This window comes from Aptenodytes forsteri, unplaced genomic scaffold (assembly GCF_000699145.1).
Source record: "Aptenodytes forsteri isolate BGI_AS27 unplaced genomic scaffold, ASM69914v1 Scaffold26, whole genome shotgun sequence".
NCBI lineage: Eukaryota > Metazoa > Chordata > Aves > Sphenisciformes > Spheniscidae > Aptenodytes > Aptenodytes forsteri.
In genome coordinates, this window is record NW_008794125.1 from 88,973 (window position 1) to 113,882 (window position 24,910).

The 24,910-nt window shown below is 40.7% G+C and overlaps 2 protein-coding genes across 2 annotated transcripts in view; one reads left to right on the forward strand and one right to left on the reverse strand.

The window, feature by feature from the left end:
- The window catches only part of TMEM204 (transmembrane protein 204), a 28,514-nt gene extending 16,419 nt beyond the window's left edge, over window positions 1–12,095 (reverse strand). Inside the window, exon 1 of the mRNA XM_009277135.1 lies at window positions 11,174–12,095. Within this exon, the coding sequence (XP_009275410.1) occupies window positions 11,174–11,453 (280 nt within the window). The 5' untranslated portion in view covers window positions 11,454–12,095. The remainder of the gene's footprint in view (window positions 1–11,173) is intronic.
- Window positions 1–24,910, forward strand: part of IFT140 (intraflagellar transport 140) — a 96,388-nt gene that overhangs the window by 63,042 nt on the left and 8,436 nt on the right. Inside the window, exon 19 of the mRNA XM_019471494.1 lies at window positions 22,722–22,899. Within this exon, the coding sequence (XP_019327039.1) occupies window positions 22,722–22,899 (178 nt within the window). The remainder of the gene's footprint in view (window positions 1–22,721; window positions 22,900–24,910) is intronic.

Sequence of the window (24,910 nt, forward strand, 5' to 3'; positions counted from 1 at the left end):
CCTGGCAGCCAAAAGGGCCAACCGTGTCCTGGGGTGCATCAAGCACAGCGTTGCTAGCCGGTCAAGGGAGGTGATTGTCCCACTCTATACCATACTGGTGCAGCCCCACCTCGAGCACTGTGTGCAGTTTTGGGTGCCTCAATACAAGAAGGACATCAAACTATGAGAGTGTGTCCAGAGGAGGGCGACCAAGATGGTGAAAAGCCTCGAGGGCAAGACTTACGAGGAGCGGCTGAGGTCACTTGGCTTGTTCAGCTTGGAGAAGAGAAAGCTGAGGGGTGACCTCATTGCTGAGGGGTGACCTCATTGCAGTCTACAACGTCCTCAAGGGGGGCAGCGGAGGGGGAGGTGCTGATCTCCTCTCTCTGGTGACCAGTGACAGGACACAAGGAAATGGAGTGAAGCTGCATCAGGGGAAGTTCAGATTAGACATTAGAAAAAGGCTCTTCACTGAGAGGGTGGTCGGTCACTGGAGCAGGCTCCTCAGGGAAGTGGTCATGGCACCAAGCCTGTCAGAGTTCAAGGAGCATCTGGATGATGCTTTTAGTCATATGGGGTTTTTTTAGGTAGTCACGCAAGAAGCGAGGAGTTGGACTCGATGATCCTTATGGGTCCCTTCCAACTCAAGATATTCTATGATTCTATATTAAATATAAACAACAAATGCAGAAATGATTAGACATAGATATCTGGAGTCTTGGCTGGAAACCTGATTAAAGTATGTCTCCCAGCTGGTTACTGAATGGAATATATTCATTGCAAAGTTGGGTACTTTTAGTCAGGCTTTTTTCCTACTTTTCCTGTTAATCTGATGGATGTCCTGTTTTCATCCTTTTCCTTCCTCTCTAGCAAAAGGTGGGAATTGTAAATATCATTGTGCCAGTTCAACATCTCTTGCTAATATGTCATTGCTATTCTGAAATAGAAGCAGCTCAGTGTTTAAGTTGGCATATATTAGAAAGACTCTGGACGTGAATATTCACCAGATTTTCAAAAGTGACTTAATCGGTTATATGTTTAGTGGGTGCACTGACCACCAGAATTTGATTCCTGATCTTCCAAGGAGACTGCTAGGAAGTGCAGAAAATGAATCTTGATATAAAGAAGCAAGAGTAGACTTCATCGTGGTAATCACTGAGTCTGGTCTACTTTTGTGAGTCATAAAAATGAGTTACCCTTTGTTTTCCCCTCATAGGTCATCTTTAGCTTCCAGTGTTCTAAGTAACAACTCATGATTTAATTACAATACCATATTCTATTAAATTTTATCTGAAAGAGTTAGTTAAGAACCATAGTCCATTAAACTTTTTCACATTGAATAAAATGTTAAGATGATAACATACTAAGTATTTTTGGTTTTTCCTAGTGAGTTCATCTTTGACCAGAGAGGAAAATTATTTCACTCAAAAAAATAGTTTGCTCAAAGATTTTGTGTTAAACTTTTCAAAGTTGTCCTTTCTAGCATTGGGAGCATTTAGATCTCTTGCCACGTTGAACGCTTACAGGTCACGAGGCATGTTGGCTGATAACAGAATCATATTCAGATGTCTGATCTTTGTAAATATCAGTAAAACTTTGAGCATTTAGAGTGTTCTTCTGTTTTTCCACTTGAATGGACTTCCGTAATTGAGGACCAATGCTTGCTGAAGAGATAGTAAGGACTTTCAAAGGAGAAATATACTAAGTAAAGAGCGGGCTTGCAGCCATTATTATTAAAGTACTTTAATTTGTCGACAGAGTTATCTGTAGCGTCAAATTAAAAAAATAGTTGGTTTACAGCCATAATGAATTCTGTTGCCTTGTCTGTATATAGTATGCATGAGCTTTAAAAAAAAAAAAAAAGCCTCCGTTGTTATATACCCTCTAAATGTCTGAAGCTTATCCCAGAAATACATACTACCCCTTGGCATAGAAACAAACACCAAATTTTTGCCTTCACTGTTATTCATGACTTCTTTTTAACACTTAATTGTATTATAAATTCTTTTGGCTTTTCCATAGATGATTTTATATCTAGCATACTAAAAATAGTAAGTTTATGACTGTGACTCAGTTGAATTCCAACAGAATTTGTAATAATTTAGTCTTTAAAATAATGGTTCTATGATTGCTGTCTCTTGCAACTAGAGAGTGCAGTAGCATTGGATGTGTAACGTTCATGATCTTTACTACTGTTTGTAAAAACTGCAGACTTAAGGATGCTTATTCGCCTAATACACTACACTGTTCAGAGAGATGCAGAAGTGCAACTGGTATTTTGCATAGCTGCTTCTTTTAACCAAAAAGAAGGTTGCACGTGGTCCAGGCTGGAACTGCAACAGGATGATGATGGGTAGGATAAGGAGGAAGCAGCTGGTATGATTTCATTAAATGTGAAGACAGTTATTTTTATGGAATAAGGTACTAGAAGAATTGAGTACCCTTCCATATTTCATATTAGGATATTGTTGTTTTGTTCTAACAGGTTTAATGTATGATCTGTCATCTTTTGGTTTTGGTCTGGAATTGTAATGATTCTTCTTTCTCAGAGAGGAAAAAATCAAACTTAATAATGTATAACTCTTATAAGCTCCATTCTTCTTGCAGTAGAGCTTGTTAATGGTATTCAGCCTGAAAGTGCCGCTCTGCAGATGACTATGCTTTCTTACTCGTAGCCATTGTAACTTTGCATGTCGTCAGCTCAGCACATGGCAATTCTATTTTGTATAAATGCATCCCTAAGCTGATCTTCTGCAACATGAAACCTACCACCCCAAAAGGTGGTAGTTGTGGAAAGCAGCTCTGGCCTCCTTTTATTGAGGATAACCAATGAACAACACTGATCAAAAAAGGGAATTGAGTGTGCATTTCAAAGCATTTCTTCAGAGCCTGTACCCAAAGACGTTGAATATGTAAATCATGTTGAGGAAGGCCAGGCTGCAAAGCTCTTTTCGTGCTTGAACTGCTCGGTTGAGGAATAAATATTTCTCATCTCTTATAAAATTGGCTGCAATATAGTTTTCATAAGAGCTGTGAAATTTAGTGTTTACCTTTGTGCTCTTTTACTCTGCCTGTTGCTATTTTAAATTATATGTAAACCAGAAATTCCTTAGTAGCCAGCTTCAGCCCATTCTGATATGTTTTCTATAGGCTTTATAATTAGTATGAATTTAGGATCATCTGTTCAACCATTTCAACCGTTTCTGCTTCATTTACAGTAGCCATGATCCCATTGTAACTTTCTGTGGCCATTGCAGACTTCATGAACTTTTGCGGAATGATTTATGTTAGCCACAATTTGTAAAACAAGAGGTTCATAATGATTATAATGTCTGCACAATTACTGGTGGCATTTGTGTTAATCATTAGCTTCTCGAATCTATTGTCTAAGACTGTCATGACATAACTATTTTGTATTTTTGTCCCACTTTTTTGTTTTGAACTCATTGTTAATGTCACCTGTCTCCTGAAGTTTAACTGTGAAAGGAGTTTCCTACAGCTAGAGGTGGATGCTTCCAGCAGAACAGAACTGGACACTGCAGAAAGTGTTTATTCCTTTGTGCGTGTCTGACATAGGTGAAGGAGGGAGGGCAATCCAGAGTATACGTCTGCTTTATACATACCCTTCCTTCACCTCCCTTAAGATGCAACTTGGCTGTCGAGAACTGGAAAGGGGTAGATACTGAATGGCTCCAAAACTCTGAGCCGTTGTTCATCAATATAAAATGCTAGCCTCTTTGATTTATTCCTTCTGGAAGACCATCTTGATTCCAGTTTACTCTGAGAAGTAGTTAATTTATGGACAGGGTATCCAGCTGGGTCTCTTGTACAGCTGGGGGTACTGGCTAATGAATTCTGCTTTGTTTAAAACACAGTGATCAGTCAAGGGTCAAAACCCAAACTCCAGGGATGAGACCAATTCAAATTCCTTGTTGTCTTGCTCACTTCCTAGACCAGATGTATCCATCTGGATTAGAAATGTTGATTTGATTTTGTTATTTGCAAGCAGCAATTTTGTTTTGTTCTGTTCCATGATAGCCCCAGGACTATCTGTGCTTTGCAGAAGTAGGTTAGTCATATCGGAGAGTAATTTGCAGTGTTTTGGGATAATGAGGAAGGATGATCTCACTGAAAAATCAGATTATGCTAATTGCTTAAAATGTGAGGCTTTCTTCCCCTTTTCTGTCTGTGTATAGGGAAAAAACAGTCATAGGTGGGAATTCAAGCTTTTGACTGATTAAAGCACAGAGTATGTATGCAGGAAACTAAATGGCCCAAGATATTTTAATATTTGTCTAAAACTTCCCCTGAGAAATACCACTTTTGGTGAAAAAAATTTTAGTGCAAACTTAAGTCCAGTTTCTGTAACTTATTAAGTTACCAGCCCTGGGAAGAGTCTAGTGACCGCGCGTTTACTCACTGTATAGGAACAGTACTGACTCTGAACATCTCACCGTGGCTTCACCATTTCCTGCCTGTCATCTACGCTGCAGGAGCTGACTGTGAGCATGCTGTTATTGTGTCGCCGCTGTGGGACACAAAATGTGTTACATCTAAAAAACGCTATTTAAACTTTGTAATTAGATGGGCAGGAATTTGTTATGCTTAGCTGAAGGATAGTACCACCTTAGGCTGCTGCTAAGTTGATTACATCTATCAGTTTATCCATGCCAGTTAAATGCTGGCAGTATCTACGTGCACCTTTGCATGACTATGTAACCGAGACATCTGTGGGAAGATTTAATTAAAGCACTGCCTCGTTGATACAGATATATTTTGATGGTCTGAATATACACTAATTTCTTAAAAGTGAAACAGATCTGAATCTAGTTTTTTCTTCATCAGTTTGTACCCTTTCCACATGAGGATGTTGTTCGCATGTCTTATTGTAAGGACAGGACTTCATCCTGAAAAGGAAAGTCTCTCCCTCTCTATTTTTAAATCTCCATAAGCAGCCATATAGCTTTCAGCTACAAGGAGTCCACAATACCTTCTGTTGCTGGATGGATATCTTAAAAATGAGAACGGTCACTTACTTTGTTTGGTTTTGTCTCCTGGGCAGCTTTCTGAAGTATGCAATTTATGCTTTCTCAGTTAAAAATAATAATTAAAAAAAAGGGGGGGAAGGGGGGGAGAAACCAGTCTCTTTTGGCACAATTAAAAGAATGTTCTGATGTGACAAACTGGTGAAATCTTCTATCCCTTTAGGTATTTTGGAACTTTATGATTGAGCTCATCTGAGCATGAAACTTCATGTTTGAATATTTAGTTTGAAAGGCATACAGATCTTGTTTGGGGAGAGAAGAGTGTGGTTGGGTGGGTGGTTGGTTGGTGGGGTTTTTTTTAACAGCTTCGGTTACTTTTGGAGTGAAGACATAGCTACATCAGCTATTTTCAACATAAACAAGTGCTTATGGTTAAATGATGGGGACCTTTCAAACTCAAGAATGAGAACGCTTCTATACAGTGATCAATTTTAACAGACAAGGCTGTTATGTAGTTTCTGTTGAGATGTTAGTTGTCTACATGTTAAGGTTTTCCTGTTTATAAACATCAGTAGGGTATTCTGTGCTGGTGGCTGTAATAAATGCATTTAATCGGAAATTTTCAAAAGCTCCATAGCCATTTTTACTTTTAATGCTTTAACTGAATTCAAAGTCTTGATAGTGAGAGTAATCAAACATTGATTGATAATATTTATGTGCAACACATGCCAATGTACTGTATATATATTAGGTTCACTTACCTATCCTGAATCCCGAAAAGTTTTGAACTTTTCCAAAATAAGTACACAGCATAGTAAAATCCACATTAAAATGAGCATTCACTCTAATTTGAAGAGCCAGACCTCTTACAATTCACCTTCATTGGCCTCCACCATTAAATTAGTAATTTCACTTATTTAAATATTGATCATATCATAGATGTTAGGAGGGGAAATCACAAGCCCTGAGCTGCCAGCTGTCTGCACTGCCTCCATCTCTCTGTAAGAGCCTGAGCAGTTCACCAGGCTATATAATAAGGTGTATATAACCATCTATATAATAAGGTTTTGGGCTTTTCTTTAGTCTGATGGTAGTTCCTGTCTTCTCCAAATGCAGTGGGCCTCCTTTCTTGATCTGTATATATTGAAAAAGTAACTTATGTCTACAACATGCTCAGCTGCTTGACTCCGCCTGGCTTCTGTCCAGCCAAATTTCAGAGAAATTTGTGGACATTGGAAATTTGTGTAAATACAGTGGACATGGGCACTCAAGCGAACTGTTGCCTCTGCAAGCAAACGTCAGCTCCTTATTCCCACACCGAGCAGCATCCTGCCTTAGCCACCATATTTCATAGCGTACATGTGCTTGCATAAATCATACATTTAGACTGGACAGGTGTTTATATTTGGTCCCTATGGCAGTCACGTAGTCGCTCATGATGCTGTGCCTCTCCCTGGCACTGGTTATACTTCCTTGTAAGAACTACAATTAGCGAGAGCTATCTTGCTCTAGGCATCTGTAGTTGATACACGCTTCCCACTGCTGGGATTTTCGTTACGTCTTCTGGAGCCCTGAAGAACCAAGCAAGGTTTTTATCTTTTTAAACCCCTCCCTATTCCTGTGTTTCCACACTGTTCGTAATGTTCTTTAGACAAAAAGGGACAGACTGTGACCTCGGCTAATGAATAAATCAGCTCCATCTGTCCACCCAGAGATAGCCTTGTAGCACAGTAGGACTTAAGGGCATATTTGTACCGCACAGCATGGTTAAAAATACCTAAGCTGATTCCAAGTAATCTGGTGTGTTCACACAGTGCAATGCAGTATTACTGGCCTGGTGCTGGGCCAGGACATAGGTAATGGTGGCTTTGAGCAGGTCTGGTTTGCTCTGAGAGGGCATCACTGGTGGTGTAGCTGCATGTTTTCACTACTTGAGGTAGCTTCTGCGTCCCTGCATGATGCTGCATCGCTCAGTATGCTGTGTCTGCTCATGCATTAAGTGGGCACAAAGCTGAGTATTGAGTACTCAAGACACGCTGTCCTACCCAAGATCTTACTAAGTGTATGCTTCTACTACATGTGGTCTTTTTTTGAAGGGTTAAGAGATGCAGACAGGAGCATAATCTTCCAAAATTTTGCAACAGCTCTGAAACTGCATCTCCATAACCTTTGGCAAATTTCTTTGCCCTCGCTCAGGTGACAGGAGAGTTAGGCTACCTGGGTAGGTTTCCTTAAATTGTTTTGAAGAGGGGAAGTGCCATCTGAGTTCTCAGTGAAGCCTTTAAGTTTTTATCGTCTAGTGGTTTGTCCATGTTAGAAAAACTTTGATTGGTGTCCTCATAACTGGGCTCTGATTCTCAGCATAAGCAAAGATTTCAGATCTGATAGTTTGTTGCCACTAAAAGGGAGCTATCTCACCCATCATCACACTTGCATCACTCAGCTTGTGCTAGAAGCAGTACTTGTTGGACTCCTGATACCACCGCTTAATCCAACAGGAAAATAACCACCCAAATAACGCCATCCCCCCTGCCCCCCCCAACCTTCCACTCCAAACCTGAGTATTTTCTTGCTGTTAGTCATTTGAACTGTCTCACAGAAGCTTTTTAGCATCACAGATGGTTTAAAGAAGGGTGCAGAACTGCACAGTGAGAAGGAGAGAAAGAAAGAAGTGGATAAAGACAGATGGAAGGGCCTGAGATCTCCCCCTTCCAGGAGCAGCGAGGCTTGAGCTTGAAGAACAGAGCTGAGGTGCCTTCCCCTAGGACCAAAGTTATCCATGTTTCTTGTGTTGTGCCTTGTTGAAATAGTTCACATTGAGACGCTTCATTTCCATAGAATATTTTTAATGTCACTTATTCCTGTCCCTGGCTTTCTTTTTTCCTTCCTGTTTCTAATCTTTTTTGCTCATGGCATCTCTTTGCTGCAGCATCTGTAATCTGTAATCTTCCCTGACATCTTTTATGTCACTTGGTATTTATACCGGCGGTCCTTTACTGACACTTTAATATCCTTGATGCAGTGTTTACATCACAGGACTTGAAAGCAAAACGCCTTCGTTTTCCTCTTGTTCCAGTGGTTTGTGTTATGGTGAAATAATTCACACAGATGTCCTGTTAGTGGGGAATTGGATCAGAGAGGTATTTGGTATGGAATTTGACTTTGCGTTTCCAGAGAGGCTTTTGGCAAATGTGCTCCATCACATTGACTTTTTCTGTCCATTCCCTGAGCGATCTTTTAACAGATCATTTACTATGACTTTTACCCAAAATATGCAAAACTTCAATTATTATTTGTTTCAATTTGCTGTAGTTGTATTTTTAGTTGCAGTCCTGACACAATGAGCTACTTGCGTAATTTTTTTTGCAAATCATTTTGCTTGAGCTGTGTATATGATGAGGGGAAGAAAAAACCACCCCAGCTTTATTGTGTCCCCTGAAAAAGAGCTTTGCCAATGATTTCAATGGGAGAAAGAGCAGGCAGCGAAAGTCAGTGAAAAACAGGTTTTAAGAATGTGCTTCTCTCTGGCAGTGAGCGAGCCTGCTTATAGTAGTGCATTTAGTTGGCTGTTATTTACATACTACTTGTACAGAAGTCATCAGGATATGGAAAAGCAAATTCTCAAAGGTTTTACAGTTTTTCTGTTGAACTGTGAGATAAATAACTTGCCCCCCAAATATGTATGTGTGTATATATGTAAATAATTTTTTTTATATAAGCAAGATTGTGGCCTTTTTTGCATTGCTGTTGGAAGAACATATTTTCTGTTTATTGTTCTACAAATGGCATCCAAAAAACCCACATGTTAACTCTTATCATTGAGGAAGGAATTTCTTTGTTCAGAAAACCACGTTAACTCAGCATTGAGGAAGGAATTTCTTTGTTCAGAAAGTTTTTTATATGTATGTATATACATACACACACATACATGTTTGTGATTTATCTATAACTGACAGATGAGGATTGCCACATACATTACTAAAATAACGTGCGATTTCTTGTTAGAGAAATTCTTTAAAATTACAAAAACATGGATGCAGAATCAGGCTCATATTGACTATGTGTACAATCCATGGAAACATATTTGTCTTAAAAATACGTGCAACAGGTTTGTTTCCTCCTTGGTTTGTCATGGCACAGCTGCAGAGGTGAGATTTTCTTTTAAATGCTTTATAAAGATTCAGAATTGGCCTTTTGCTTACTATTTGCTTCCAGATTAAACAGTGAATGGATGCTTTATTCCTATACAAATTGAGTCACTGGGCTTCAAAGTCCTCCTTTAAATTAGAATTTTTAAGAGTGTTTGTTAGAGAATTCTTCCAGGGACTTGATCGTGCTATAATTATTACTTTGAAATTTTAAAATTTCTATTTTGCTTCTGTTTGACCTAAGAAATTGCTGCCCATGCAATTCTGCTATGAAACTGATACATCTGTGCCAATCTTTATAGCACCACCCATCTTCTGACCTGTGCACAGCAAGAAATACAGGTTTGTGTGTTTAAAATGCTGCAGGAGCCAAATTCAATATGCAGGAGCTCATTCTAGCTGTTGAATATAGAACAGGTACTTTTAAAATTCTTGAATGGTATGCATGTTTTTCAAGTTAGAACATGGCTTATAAATATTAACTGGGGCAGTGATTCCAGTGATTAAGTTGCAGATACACATCAAGTAACTTTTTCAACAGTCTAATCCTTTTTATAATTATTTGTCATTACAGAAGTTCTTTCAGTTAAAAAAGAATTGAAAGTTAGGTTTAGGGCTTTACAACAGTTTAGAAGCTTTATGTTTGTGATGTATGCAGGTTTAATATTAGCAAATGTGCAAAAAATGTTACTGCACAATTTGGCTGGAAAACATGATATGGAATGGGTCCACATTAAAGCATTTTTTAAAAGAAATTCCTCTCATATTTCTTTGTTTTCGTCTCCAGAGGCATATAAGAGACTTTGAGGAGGAGCAGAGGACTTTTTTCTTTCTCCACATTTCAAACCATGAAAAAAAAAAAATCTATCTGAAGTCACTTGTGTTACTAATGCTACCATCCTTCAGAGGCACCAGAGCTGTTTATGAGCACTGTTAAAGTCTCGGGGAAATCCTCTGGTCTGCCAAGGCATGAGGTTTATAGACATTTGTTCTGTTAAATTCAATTCCGTGAAGGATTCAGTGAAAGCACTGATTTGGCTGAAGGAACAGCCCCGAGGCACTGCTGCTCACAGCCCTCGCCTGTTACCAGCTTGCCCAGGCGCCGGCCTAGAAGCCAGCTGCGGGAAGCAGGGGCTTTAGTGGAGCAAACCTCTGGGCACCGCGGTTAGTTGTGGTCACAGCCATGGCGTCCAAGATGACTGCAGGTATTCCCAGCGCAGTTCTGCTCTAGTTTCTTAATGAGAGCAGGGTCATGCCATTAACATTATGAATGTGGTAAGTAAGGTGCACTTTTTAATTATTCAGCTTTATAATTCTTAACATTGGCTTACAGGTTTCATCTTATAAAAAAATTCTAACTAGCTCAGTTTAAGCTATATGCATTCTTCAGATCCCATCAGTCTGTGAATTTGCAAAATGAGAATTACACCGTGCTTAATGATTTTTCATGTTCTCCAAGTAGTATACTAATTGTGTTTTTTCACCAGGAAGAATAGTTGCAGACATTAAGGCCTATCTCAATTTTACATGTTTTTACCAAAACTATTTCTGTCTTTTCCGCTTCTGGCACTTCCAGCAAAAGTAAACAGAAGGGAGAAATAACTTAGCATGGCATCTGAATACTTTCTCTGTGGGTTTTTTTGCTTTTTTATTTATTTATTTATTTTTATGGTATTCCGAGCAACTGCGGTTGGGGTTTAATGTGTTGAGCAGGAAGGGATATGCTTATAGCAGGAACCCAAGAGGGAAAAGCGAGCAGCAGATGTCTCAAAGCTTTAGACTTACACTTCACAGATTATTTGTCTGTATAAATCAGACAGTGCAATGTAGATTACTGCTTTTGGGGAGGGAGGAGGAAGAGTTTAGGTCATCATTGGTGGACATAGTTATTCTTATTTTCCCAAATAAATTAATTTGGGGATGAATGTTAAGATATGGTTAGAATCAGACAGTTAACAATGATTTCAGGATGCTCTAATAGGCTATAAATCTCCTGGGGACCAGGTACACCATATCAATCATGACCTAGCATAAGCAGAGAAGACAAGAGATTGAACTTACGTTTGACAGTACTGCGTGACTCCTGGAACCCAGCTGACTCTGAACCCCAGCCCAGGGCTTCACACTCGCGCTCCTCCCCTTGCCCATGCCTGGCACTCGTGCTTGCACCTCCTCTGCTCTTTTCTGCCAGCCAGCACATCTTCCAGAGCCCCACGCTGCGCTTACGCCCGTCCTCCAGGGTCTGATATACCCAGTTGGGAGTAAAGGCAGCTGCGTTGTTAAGAATAAGTGAGACCAGGGCTACCAACACAGCTGTGGCTACCAGTTTCTGGACAGTCATATCTGACTGTCAGCTTGCTGCCAGTCTCTATTTGCAGAAGACACGAGGTCTCAATCAGCTGCAGCACATTGAAATTGGACTTGAAACAGAGGCAGCTTCGCTAGGGTGTTACGAATGGCTAGAGGACATCACCGTTCATTCTCAAAGTCAACTCCAGAGGTGTTTCTGATCAAGGAAATGAGAATTTTGTGAGGTAGGTAGGAGAATTCCATAAAATAAGAACACAAAGAAGCTTTTTTAGGTCCTTCCCAGCTTTGGCTTATCCACCTTCTTGCACTTTGATAAGTAATGCCAGTCCTGTGATGAACTGAACGATAGGGAGGTCCATTCCTTGTGAGACGAGGCGAGTCCAGAAAGAATCCAGTCTCGAGGCAGGAGAGCCTGAGCTGCTGCCGGGGCAGAGGCGGGGATGCTCGCCAGCAGCGTGCCAAGCGCGCTGGGTCCTCCGAGTCAACCAGCGCCGCTCCGAAAGCCTTGTTTCCGGGTGCAAACTTCAGAATATCCCGCAAACCGTGACAAATTTCATTCTCTCAAAGCCAAGCCGAACTGGAGGTGAATGCTGTCATCCCAAAGGAGCTCCGCAAGTTTGGAGTATCTCGAGGAGTTTGCTCTGCCGTGTCCCTCTCCGAAGATCCGAGCTGCGAGTGCAGGGATCGGAGAACAGCCACTGCTGTGAGGAAAAGGCCCCCCCACCTCTCCACGAAGAGGAAATGGCTGTTTTTGTGGCTGTTTTTGGTGAGCCTCAGGGCGTAGTCGACTGCAACAAACAGAGCCACTGCCACAGCAGTCAAACATTAACAGGATGTGTTTCCTGAAAGGAAAAGACTATGGAGACTTCTAAAGTTGTACCTCCTCCCCTCGGAGAGCCCCCCTCCCCGTCTCACTCCTCCTACCCTCCCAGCAGCACAAAGCAGGGCTGCGAGGACCGGGCGGCACATCGCAGGGGAGCCCGGGAGCAAATCAGAGGTTCTCTTTGAAAGGAAGAAAAGAAATCTCCAGCCTCAACCTTCGGAGCATCAGGTCTGCAGAAACAGATTGAGGAGGGGGATTTTGAAACGCTTTTTACTGAAAGCAAAACACTATTGGGGTTAGCTGTTGAACAGCATGACGAAAGTGGTGTGTGTGGGGGGGGTCCACTGATGTCCCCCTTCCTCTCTGCAACCCTAGAAGGGAGCATGGCAGATACATAGAAAATATAAAATCTCGAGATTCTCAACCTGATAAACAAACAGACAAATTTGGGGGTGTCTGAAAAGGCAGTTGCAAGTGTTACAATGTGAATGGAGTTGAAAATCGCTGCATTGCGACTGTGCAGGGCTGGCACAGCCCTGAGCCCCACGTCCTGGTGTGCTGTGAACGCTGGTGGCTCTGCAGTGCCTCTGAGGAGGCTGGCTACCTCCCTTCAGTGCTCAGAGGATGGAAAAGCTTATATTAAGTTGCTTAATATAATGCCTCTGTTCACAATCCAGTACAGAATCGACTACCATACAGCAAGCCAGGACCGCAGCACTGGTGCTGCAAAAGCTGCAAGGAAAGCAGCTCTAATTAACAGATTAAAAAAGAGTTGTTGAGGACATTTCAAACTGTCCCTGTTTCCAGAGAGGTCTTGCAGAGTCCGGCTCTCCAAATGGCTGTTCGCTGTTTCATGTTTCCATCAGCTGCCACAGCAGGAGCTGCCGCGGGGCCAGGGACGAGGGCAGTGATCCCCAGCAGGCATTGCCCTGCTGCTGTTGTGGCTGCCAGCTTCCCCTGCCCCTCTGGGCCTTATTGCCTGTGGTTATGCCCTTCCTTGATCTGAGCCCGTCAAAATTCTTTAGGCTGAAAAAGTACTGTACAAGGTGTAGTATTAAATAGTATATTGTGAAACAAAGGTGTGACATTCTCGTCAACAGCCTGGAGAGGGAGTAGTGAGAAGTCGTGGCAGAGTACCTGCATCACCAGGCGCAGCTGCACCACACCCATCCCACCTGAGATGTTGGCACAAGAGTTCACATCAGTGTAATTAATAAAATTACATTAGAAACGGATTTAATTCTATAGCAGTTCAGTCTTACCAGCTAAGTTACTTTTGCCCGTAGTCAACAGATCCGTACTGACCCAATACGTGTAGACAAACTGGTTGGAAATTTTTTGAAAGTCAATGTTTTATTTTCTAAGACTTGTTGCTGAGAGGAGTGGAAAATATTTCAGTGAAGTTTATATGCCCCTATAATTAGGTTTCAGCTATTGCAATTGAATGTACAAATCTGGCTATGAATTCACCCCTCCTCTGTGCGCTTGGTTCATTTTTAATCCTTAAATGGATTAAGCTTTAGGTACTTTGAGTATCTTCATACTCTGACAGCAGTACAGCATCTTTGATTTCTTTTTTTCCTGTGATTGGTCAGGTTTCTATACATCTCTGGTTTTGGAAGTTTCAATATAAATAACACACTGGTACCTGCCATTCTTCAAAGAAATTTCCTAACAACAATGACTATTTTTTCATATTTTATAACCCATGGATTATTTGTTATTATTTTAAGCCGGTGATTCAGCAGCAAGGCAGATGATGTTCATATACAGATAATGCCAGGAGAGATTTACCTTTAGGGAAAATCTCTTCTACCCAATCGGACACCTGCTTCTGCCCCCTCCTGTCTTTGATTTTTGTGATTTGTTGAAGTCTGAGCATGTATTTTCACAAGGACACAAACTTTGTTTGCGTGTTACATGTAAAAAAAAATATAGCGATTGTATTTTACAAAGGCTGAACAAATCAGTCTAATCATTTAAAACTCAGTCACATCTCTTCCTCTTTCCACACCAATTATTTGGTGTGAGAATATTCAAACTGTTTTGAATTCCATCAACATTAAAAATAAATCATATTCTTCCTAAGTCATACTTGTCTTTGAGCGTCAAAGGGACCAGGTGATCTAAACATCATGGCATTAGTTTGTGGTTTGAGATATATGATACTTGAGAAATTCTTCATGTTACATATGCAAATCCATGCAAGTCAATGAGTTTGCATTTAAGGCAGCTTTCCCAGAGGAAAAAAATAAATCTCTCTCTCCCATAGTGCCTCTTCTTGTGGCCGCAGATGGGTGGGTGGCTACGTGGTGAGTTGCAGCTGGGAACGGATGCGGACGAGTCAAGTGGATCAGTTCACTGCCACATAAAACACAGGAGGTGGCGCTGGGACTGGTGACAAAGTTGGCCTTAAATCAGATGCTTCATCCTTCTGGCCATGCTGAGGTGGTCATCTCCAAAAAGGCTGCATAACTTTAAGTCCATATTGTCTCTCTGTTGATGGGGACTGCCACATCACAATGATTTGGGACTTTTAGTTTTTGTGATGATGGAAATTTTTCTGGGAACCCTGATCATGACTTCCAGAGCAGAAAGGACAGCAGCACTGTGGTCTTCAGCCGGCCCGATAATACACCAGTATGGAGAGTATCTGAGGGGCAGTGCAAGGCAGTAGTAATTGCTGTTGGCTGCAGTAATTCAGCAAGCACACGATGAATTTTTTTCCCATGGCAAAACTTCTGGTGGATGTTCTTGTCTGGAAGTACCCGTTTGCTAATTGATTGTTCCATGCTAGAGAGTGGTTCTGCTCAGTGGTAGGTTAAATTACTTCATACAATTTGCATAGCAGCTTATAAAGCATTTTGGGTCTTTCTGGGTGAGAAATCAGTTATGTAAATGTAATTTTACTTTCAGAGTCTCAATAATGTAGATTATATCAGATAACTAGTTTCTTCCATACTGGATTTATCCATTTACTACCTAATAAATTCTGTTTACAGTTTTTTATGCAGGGCACAATCTTTTTTCTATTATTTTTTAATAGGCAAATGGCTTTTTATCATTCTATTAAACTAATAACAATATCTAAAGATGTAAAATTGGGGAATTCCCCAAGTGAGTAGATTGCACCAAGTCAAAATTAAATGAGTTTTGCAAAGATCTGGTAAATTTTCCTAGCCTGCTCATACCAAAATGGCTCAGTTATTCAATTTTTGTTACAGTTTTAATCAAATGGTTCTTGTTGGCACGTTCACAGTCAGTGACATTCTCTATCTTCACTCAGATCTTGTGCTTCCAGTTCAAAACAGTCCAGGAATCCTTCTGATCCTTTTAAAAAAAAAAAAAAAAAAAAAAAAAAAAAAAAAAAAAAAAAAAAAAAAAAAAAAAAAAAAAAAAAAAAAAAAAAAAAAAAAAAAAAAAAAAAAAAAAAAAAAAAAAAAAAAAAAAAAAAAAAAAAAAAAAAAAAAAAAAAAAAAAAAAAAAAAAAAAAAAAAAAAAAAAAAAAAAAAAAAAAAAAAAAAAAAAAAAAAAAAAAAAAAAAAAAAAAAAAAAAAAAAAAAAAAAAAAAAAAAAAAAAAAAAAAAAAAAAAAAAAAAAAAAAAAAAAAAAAAAAAAAAAAAAAAAAAAAAAAAAAAAAAAAAAAAAAAAAAAAAAAAAAAAAAAAAAAAAAAAAAAAAAAAAAAAAAAAAAAAAAAAAAAAAAAAAAAAAAAAAAAAAAAAAAAAAAAAAAAAAAAAAAAAAAAAAAAAAAAAAAAAAAAAAAAAAAAAAAAAAAAAAAAAAAAAAAAAAAAAAAAAAAAAAAAAAAAAAAAAAAAAAAAAAAAAAAAAAAAAAAAAAAAAAAAAAAAAAAAAAAAAAAAAAAAAAAAAAAAAAAAAAAAAAAAAAAAAAAAAAAAAAAAAAAAAAAAAAAAAAAAAAAAAAAAAAAAAAAAAAAAAAAAAAAAAAAAAAAAAAAAAAAAAAAAAAAAAAAAAAAAAAAAAAAAAAAAAAAAAAAAAAAAAAAAAAAAAAAAAAAAAAAAAAAATCACCTCAATAAACACTTCTCTACTGATAAATGTGCAGAAGTATATTCAATTGCAGTACTTACTGCATTCCTTAGGACACAAGAGTTTCGTTTGATACAATTCACACTGAACAATAGCTTGGTGTTGATTTTATCAGGATAAGTTTGGAATAGACAAATCTATGTATTTAATATGATATTACAGATCCTATTTTTTAAAGCTTTTGTTGATTTATCAAATGTTCTGTTTCTGCCAGGGAAAAGTTTTTAGGAATAATCTAGACAGCTTTTAATGGTTTGATCATACATGAAAAATGCCTGGCATATTTCTCAAAGAAGCACTTATTTAATATGATTAACGCTATCAAGAATCTCATTATATTGTTGCAACTTTTCATATATTATTTAGTTCCTTGTTATCTTTTAGTCCCACTGAACAGGGATAACCAGAATCCCATAAATGCATTTTAAAAGCATCTAACGTAATTTAGCTACATCAGATAAAACTTTGTTTTTTCAAGTCTTGAGTTTTTTCCGGGTTACAAGAGAACAGACAGTAAGCCACCAATTTTGACATGTTAACTCTCTATTTATTTTGCAGTGGTTTGAAGATAAGATCAGTGTCCATTTTTATAGATGTGTTTAAAATTTTACATAGTACTTCTAAACGATCAGCTTTTCATGCCTGCTAACCTTACGCGTCACGTAGTTTGTCTCATTTGACCATGTCCAAGCCCTCTGTAGCCGTTATCGTCCACAGCGTGATGCTTTTATCCTATGACAGGTCTGTCGCATCACATGTATGTAAAGGTGATCATAAAGGAATTACCTGGTCAGAATCAGCCACCGCTGCACATTTCAGCCAGATGACGTTATTCTAACACGTTTTTTCAGGGGTTGGAAGGTGCAACTTTAAGTTACTGAAATCCAGGCAAGGGATTAACGTTTGAAAGATAATAGTAATATTATCTTCAGTAATAGTAATAGATGATGTTAATTTTCCTTAGGAAGCAGCACCTGCTTTGTCCCATCCTTTTCCTTAGCATAGAAAACACACCCGAGCAGCACGTAGGCAGCGGGTGGAGGCTGGGGAAGGGTGGTGCCCAGTGCCCTGCGGCGTTCGTCCAGGCCAGCCCAGACACCGTTTACATTAGGGTAAGTCTCGTAGTAAACACTTCGCACCAGAACGGTACATCCACTGTGGTCCCAGTTGGCTGAGCTGCTGAGAATCTGCTTTGAATTTCTTGTACAGTTTATTTTGTGATAGGGAAGCGAAGCTTCCTTGTCCCCACCGTTGGGTCAGCAAAAGCTCTCCCTCTTGCTGGATTTATTTCCATTTTTGACGGCCCAGGCTGTGCCTGAGGCGCAAGGGGACACCCACCTGCTCCAGGTAGATGTATGCATTAGGGATGTAATAATATATTATGATATACTATATATGAAATAGTGTTATAGAGATGTAATAATATATTATTATAGATTATATATAAAAAAGTGTTATAGCTATTATACCTGATATTGGCGTTATAGATATTATATCTTACATTAGTATTTCTCTTTGCATTATACAGTAGTCTTTTAAAGCAGAATGCTTAGGGTCCTGTTCAACGAAGTGGGGCCCAAATTGGAAAGAAAGCTGCTTTTTTTCTCCTGATGAAAATATTTAGAAACAAGAGATGGAACATATGTTCATTTTAATATTTAGAGACAAGAGATGGAACATATGTTCATTTTCCAAATATACCCCATTAAATAGAGGGAGAGAAATTTTGTAGTGAGATGCTTCAGACATATAAATCTCCAGCACTTCTAAATAATACTCCATTTACTGGATTTTTTCTTTAAACTTTCATGCAAAAATGGGCAATGAAAAATATATAGGAACAGAAGGGTTTGTAAAATCAGACTGTTAGATGCTATAAACATAGTTTTATAGAAAAACAGATGCAAAAGATCAGATATAAAGGAAGAAAAACTTTTTCATCAAATATGTGATAAAACTTCTGTCCAGTCTTAAGAGGCATCAAAGTTTGCTTTCCAAATCCATACTGCTATTGATGTGGCCTGAAGCCTGGGAGTTTGGGGTGCAGCAGCAGATCGTTTATTCGTGTGCTGCATGGGGAGGCATTGCTCCCCCGGGATGCTCGGGGAGCGCATTCTCATGGCTCTGCTCACGCTGTTGCTGCATCTGGTCTTCATTAAGTTTCCAGCTTCGGCTGACGAAGTACAGATGCGAGCGGCTTTGCAGGGGGGAGAAGAGGAGGAGGAGGGGAAGAACAGGAAATTCCCAGAGCATGAGCTGGGGGCAGGGTAAATCATTACTTGGCATTTTATATGCGACAGCGGGGCCAGGCCTGGAAAGAAGAGTTGCTGTTTTTTAGGGATGCAAGGACAGATTTGTCTTTCTCGCTACACTGACGACTGTTGAGAGATAAACCGTGGTTTTGCCTGGGGTTTAAGTGAGCCTGTTCTGCACCTCCTGTTTCTTGTTCCTTAACCAGTTCTGCATTAATTTGCCCACATTCCCGAGGGGCAGCAAAACTGATGGGCAGGACTCTTGCTCTGGTGCTGGAGGTGTCCGCCTGCTAGGGAGGTTGGGCCATCCCAAGGCCGAAGCTGGTTGTCTTGAGATATGGAGAAACATGGAAGCATGTTGCTGATGATTCCCGTATCGTTCTCTTCTCTGAACCCATCCCTTGCCAGAAGGCCTGCCCGCTCCTGCCAGCAAGCCTGCCGGGTGCCTCAAGCTGAATAGTTTGCAAGGCAAATGTCTAAAAAACAATTTGGTGTTACAAAAAGTGTCTGTTCTCTGTGATCAGACATGGTGTGGAGAGGCTGGAGGTGTCTTTTCAGGGTGAAGGTAAAACTGAGGTTCTGGCTAAAGGTCCCCTGATCTTTCTGCAGGAGCTGTGGGTGGATCAGTCCCAGTGTCCTGGCCCTGGCCCTGGCCCAGGTTTGGGAGCAGGGATCTGCTGCGTTATCCCCCCGTGGTTTCGGTGAGACACGATCCGTGCCGTTGCCAAGCCGAGGCTTGGTTGTGGTGCTCTGTGGTGGTCAACAGCTCTGCGGTTTGCACCTCTACTAGGCAGCGAGACCTGTGTGTTGTGTGGTCGTTTATTTTTGTAAAGTACTTCGGCTCTTTTGCATTTCACAGGGTGGTGTTACTCTGGTACCTTTCTAGTTTTTAAATAAGTTATCATAAACAATATATTAAAATAATAAATACAAACAAATATATTAATAAGTATATAATACATGCATATGAAGGTGGTCTTTGCAAGCAAATAGTATGTTGCTGTGTCAGAAATACTTGCGTACCTTAGCAGCAGTATATGGAGTGTGGTGCTAAAATGAATGGTCTCTCAAAGCAGAAAGAGTTTTCTAACATTTTGCCGCAGGAAGAAAATTGAAATAATGCATGTATGTACCTTATCAGAGCAGCGTCCTTCTTGTGAGGGACTTGTCTACTGGAAAGAACCAGCCTGTGCTGCAGCTCCACGTGGACCAGGGGCGAAGGTTTGGCTGTGGGTTCTCCCGCATGCAGCTGCTAACGAAGCCATCCTTAGCTCCAGTGGGAGAATGGGAACTCCTCTGTGCAGAGCAGGGCCAGGTTCATTAGATGAAACATTCCTTCAAGCGCTTCTGGAGGGCAGAGGCAGGAGAAGGGATGGTCAGAGGGAGCCAGTGTTTTCACGTTTCATAGGTACTTGTGCTGGTGAGCTGCTCTTAGCCTGTCTCTTGCTTTGGTCTCTGCGTTGGGTAAGTCCGTGCAAGCACTGCTCTGCCGTGAACGCTTCGAAATTCAGTGTCTTTGGTCCGGTTTGACCACAGTGCTGAATTTCTGGTGGGTGCTCACCATCTGCACAGCTGGGGCTGTTGGGAAGGCAGTGCTTGCTAAAGTAAAACTAAGCGCAGAGCACATCAACTGGAGATGTTTCTTCCCCTGTATTTGTTGCACCCAAGTGGTACCCCGCTGCTGGAGCCTCTCAGGTTAGTTTTGCAAATGGTTTGGAGTGGAGGAGGAAGAGGTGGGATGGCAGAGCTCCAGCTCCTCAGGGCAGAAGTACATCTGGGTGCTCCACTGCATATGGCTGGCATGGGTGCCGAGGTGGCCCACGGGCAGACTGTGCGTGGGGCAAGAGCTCCCAAAGAGGAATCCCTGGGGCAGCAGCTCCCACCGAGTTTTGAAGTTGGCAGGAGCCATTGCCAGTCAGGAAAGCATAACGCAGCCGATAGATGATGAGTAGCATCTTCTGAGTCCTGCTGTGTGTCTCTGCACACTGTTGTCTTTTAACTTTGTACTTTAAAATACACTATTTGGTCTATTTCCTTTCAAAAGTTTCCACTCCCTGTAGTCTAAATAAGATTTCTCATCCGCTCTTCTCTGTTCGAGCCCGTGAACTTTCATCGTCTTGCATTGAGGGAATTGTGAGCTGTCAAGGCTCTGAAAAATAAAGATTTTGATTTCCTTTCAGAAACTTGCTATTAGTCAATTTGACAAAGCACAGCACAGGCGTGTGTTCCTTCACCCAGAGTAAAACGGCTATTGGCAACTTCTTCTGGCATGTTACAGATTTTGGAAAATATATTTCTTTTCCTTGTGTGTTGGGGAGCGCAGCCATGCCCACACGCACAAGATTTGACATCTTTTACTAATGACAGAACTCGCTGTCCTTGTTGATCAAAGCCAGGTGGCAATATCTGCCAAGACCTAAATGTTCTTTAAAGGTGTTTTTCCTGCTATTTCCAGTTCCAGATACAGGCAGTGGCTGCAATAAAAGAGAAACCAATTCCAACTTTTCAAAAATTAGGATGGTCACATCTTCTGCTGATATAAGTCAGCATTTCTATACTGGGTGGCGATGCATAGACTTGCACTCAGAAGGATCTAGTGCTGAAGTTTTTGTAAGGCCTTTCCAGTTCAGAAATTACTGTGCTCTGTTTCAATGTTCCTTTTGGCTCCCCAGTCTGGGGGACTTGGACGTGTCAGAGCAGAGCATGAGAGGAGGCTGCGTTTGAACCACATTCAGCATGGACATGCAGATGTAAGAAATTCAGTAAAATATTCAGACATGCATTTTTGCTTTTCTAAACAAGCAAAATTTCTGACCTATCTGAAATTTGCCCCCGATTTATCACTTCTGATCCTATTTTATTTTCTCTATACTGTTTGGCCTTAATGAAGTTTATGTCACATATTTATGTTGATTACTACCTGAAAACTTTATACCAGTTGTAGTTGCAAATAAAAGATGATCTAATTGTAAAATAGCTTAGGAAAAGCATTTTTTCTTTGCCTTTCTTTATTGTATGTGTTTGACAGCACGTCGTGTCTCATCTGCTTCGCTACTTCCCGGTTAGTCACTTTCCCCTGTTTGTGCAGGGTTTTCCCACAGCAACTGGGAAGCAAAAAACATTTTAATCATAGGAAAACTGGAAGGGGATTTGCTTGCAGATGCAGGACCTGAAGTGTCATTCAACTCTTTTTTCTTTTTTTTTTTTTCTTTTTTTTCTTGCTTTTATCATTTAGATCATTATTTTGTGCTGTGGTGGTGTCTGAGAACTGTATGGACCATACCTCCGCTGAGGTCCACACACTGAAAAAACCCCATATGCTTATGGTTTCTTAGTCAAACATACTGCGTTTTATTCTGAAGAGCCTCAAATGTAAATAGAATCTACGAAAATCTTTGCTTGTCACCCCATGTAATGGTCAACTGTGTCGCGGTCCTTCTGTTGAGCAATGCTGCCTGCTGAGACCTGACGTTCCTGCATGGGCGCGCGGTGCTCAGCCAGTCCCTGCCTCTGTCTTGGCAGAGGATTTTGCAATGTTAAGTGTAAGCTCTTAGCCCTGAGGAGTTCTCATTCTGAGCACCACAAAGCTTTTCTTTGTGCCATTTTTTATGCAAGTTTTAAATTAGAACATGGTAGTTTGATCAGTTGTTTCCTACACATCATTCCCTGTTGTTGAGTGCAACTATTAGGCTCCTAATAGCTGTTCCACGTTTGAACTATGCAGGACAGTAGCAGGACGTTGCCACTGTAAGGTTTATGTATATAACACTTTTCTCATAGTTTTTCTTTTAAATTCTGAACATCGACGTGGGGCTATTGTGAATGTCTATATGTTGCAGCTACAGCAAGAAGCACGGTGATGGGTGCATGATGAATGTTTATATACTTGCAAACATAACTGCTTTTGTTTAGACATTGATGTAAAACAAAACCCGCAGTATTTCCTTAAGGCTGTGGGCATTCAGCTCCAGAACTAACCTTTATGTCTGAGGCCTATTTCTGTTCCTCTTCAATCTTCACACAGCAACTGGAGTCTCTTTGTTATGTCCAGCAAGTGTCCAATGTACTAATGGTTTTCCATTTCACACTCCTCTTCCCTTGCATCTTACCTGCTTAGTACCCGAGCCTTAAAGGTGACACCATAACAGCTCTCCTTTTCTTTCCCATTTCTCACAGTGAGGCTGTCTGGGAGAGCATGGCTCGCATGTGTGTGAAGACTCAGAGGCTCGATGTTGCCAAAATTTGCCTTGGAAACATGGGTCACGCAAGAGGAGCCAAGGCGTTGAGGGAGGCTGAACAAGAACCAGAGCAGGAGGCCAGAGTGGCTGTGCTGGCCATTCAGCTGGGCATGCTGGTAAACCCCGCCAACCATACGCATCCAGGAATATCCACCCCACTTAACTAGGGACAAAAATGAGAAACTCGTAATTTTTTTTAAATTCTGAAATGCAAAACCCTTAGTGGAGAGTAAAACCTATTGCCAGGTTTCCAAGGAATGATGAAGAATAATTCTGACAATTATTTTCCTGATGTTGAGTTTTTATCTTAGGGAAATAGGCATCTCCTTCAGCATTGCACAGCCTCGTGCTGCACGATTCCTGCGCGACACTGATCAGGGGCTTTCCCTGAGCTCCAGAGGCTCAGCAGTCCCCTGAGCCCTTTTCACATTCCTCAAAGAGTAGATGAGAATGAGCGTGGCAGAATCTGATGCCTGGAAATAAGAGTACCAGGAGCCATAGCAAACTAATTTGTCTGTTTTCTTAACTGCTGTACAGAATTTATATATGGGAGTTTTACTCCCATATGAAAAATTGCTGAATGAGGGAAACTGCTGAATGAAGGAAACATCTTTTAAGGATGGTTTATGTGTGAAACATTAAGCAGAAAAACTGTTTTCTTGGGGCATAATCCTTCCAAGCTTAATCATTCTAAGTTTGACTGGATTAAAAAAAGGATGTACTTTAAAGTATTGTAGCTAAACTGTTTCAAAAAACATACATTAAGGTCCAATATGGGAAACGCAAGTTCCGTTTTGACATGTTTGTTTGTAGAGCGAAAGGCTAAAGCCGTGTTCTGCCAGAGAGCGAGGGCTGGCTTAAGGCATTTAAGCAGTTTAGGCAAAATCGATGTTTCCTGCAGGCTTGGAGAGCTCTGGCGAGTCACTTTTGCTGCTTGTGCTGTCCCAGAGATGCCTGTTCTACCACAGTCGCCCAGATTTCCATCCCAGCTTCTTCCGTCGTGGGAGCAGTAACTTGTCTGGATCCAGCACAGCCAGGGGACATGGTCAGGCTCTTCTCCCCGTAGTCTGGTGCACGAGGCGACTGTCCCTTGTACCTGTATCTGGAGCCCGTCCTGGCAGCAAATACATACCAAAATGGACCTTGTCTTTCCCATGTGTCTTTACTGTAGTCTGAACCCACTCCCCTTGATTACCAACAGAACTGAGATCTAAAATGGGTTTGAGACCAGCATTATCATGTGGACTGAAAACTGACCGGGGAGCTGTTGAGTTAGATGAATGCTAAGAGCATGTGTTCGACTTGGTTCACCTTTATTTAATGTCTTCATCAATCATCTGTAAGAAAAGCAGAGATTTTTAGTTTGGGAACCATAAAAGATCCAGGCATATGATCTGTAAGAGGGAAAAACTGGGAAAGGAGAATTGATGAAATACCCCACAGTTCGTAGGAAATCATGAATTAGATAAAAAATGGCAAGGTGCTATGAGAGCAAAATCTGTTTGGGGCTGCATTTGAGGAGACGCCACATCTTGGGGCTTTGGTTTGATAACTTCTGTCTATGTATTTGTTGCAGCTACAGCTGGAACATTGACTTCTACCCTTAAGTATCTCATTACCAGAAAAAAACATTGATGAACTGGAAGAAGTTCAGAGAAAATCAGTGCAAATTGTTAAGCTCTTGGAAAGGTTTCACAGACAAGGAAATCTTTAAGATAGCCAAATAATTAGAATTTGGCTTAAAAAGGTGTTTAGCAATCAAAGGTTTAACAAGGCCAAGTGCAAGGTCCTGCGCCTGGGTCAGGGCACCCCCCAGTATCAGTACAGGCTGGGGGATGAAGGGATTGAGAGCAGCCCTGTGGAGAAGGAATTGAGGGTACTGGTGGAGGAAAAGCTGGACATGAGCCAGCAATGTGCACTCGCAGCCCAGAAGGCCAATCGTACCCTGGGCTGCATCAAAAGCAGCGTGGCCAGCAGGTCGAGGGAGGGGATTCTGCCCCTCTGCTCTGCTCTGGTGAGACCCCACCTGGAGCACTGCATCCAGCTCTGGAGCCCTCAGCGTAAGAAAGGCACGGACCTGTTGGAGCGGGTCCAGAGGAGGGTCACAAAAATGATCAGGGGGATGGA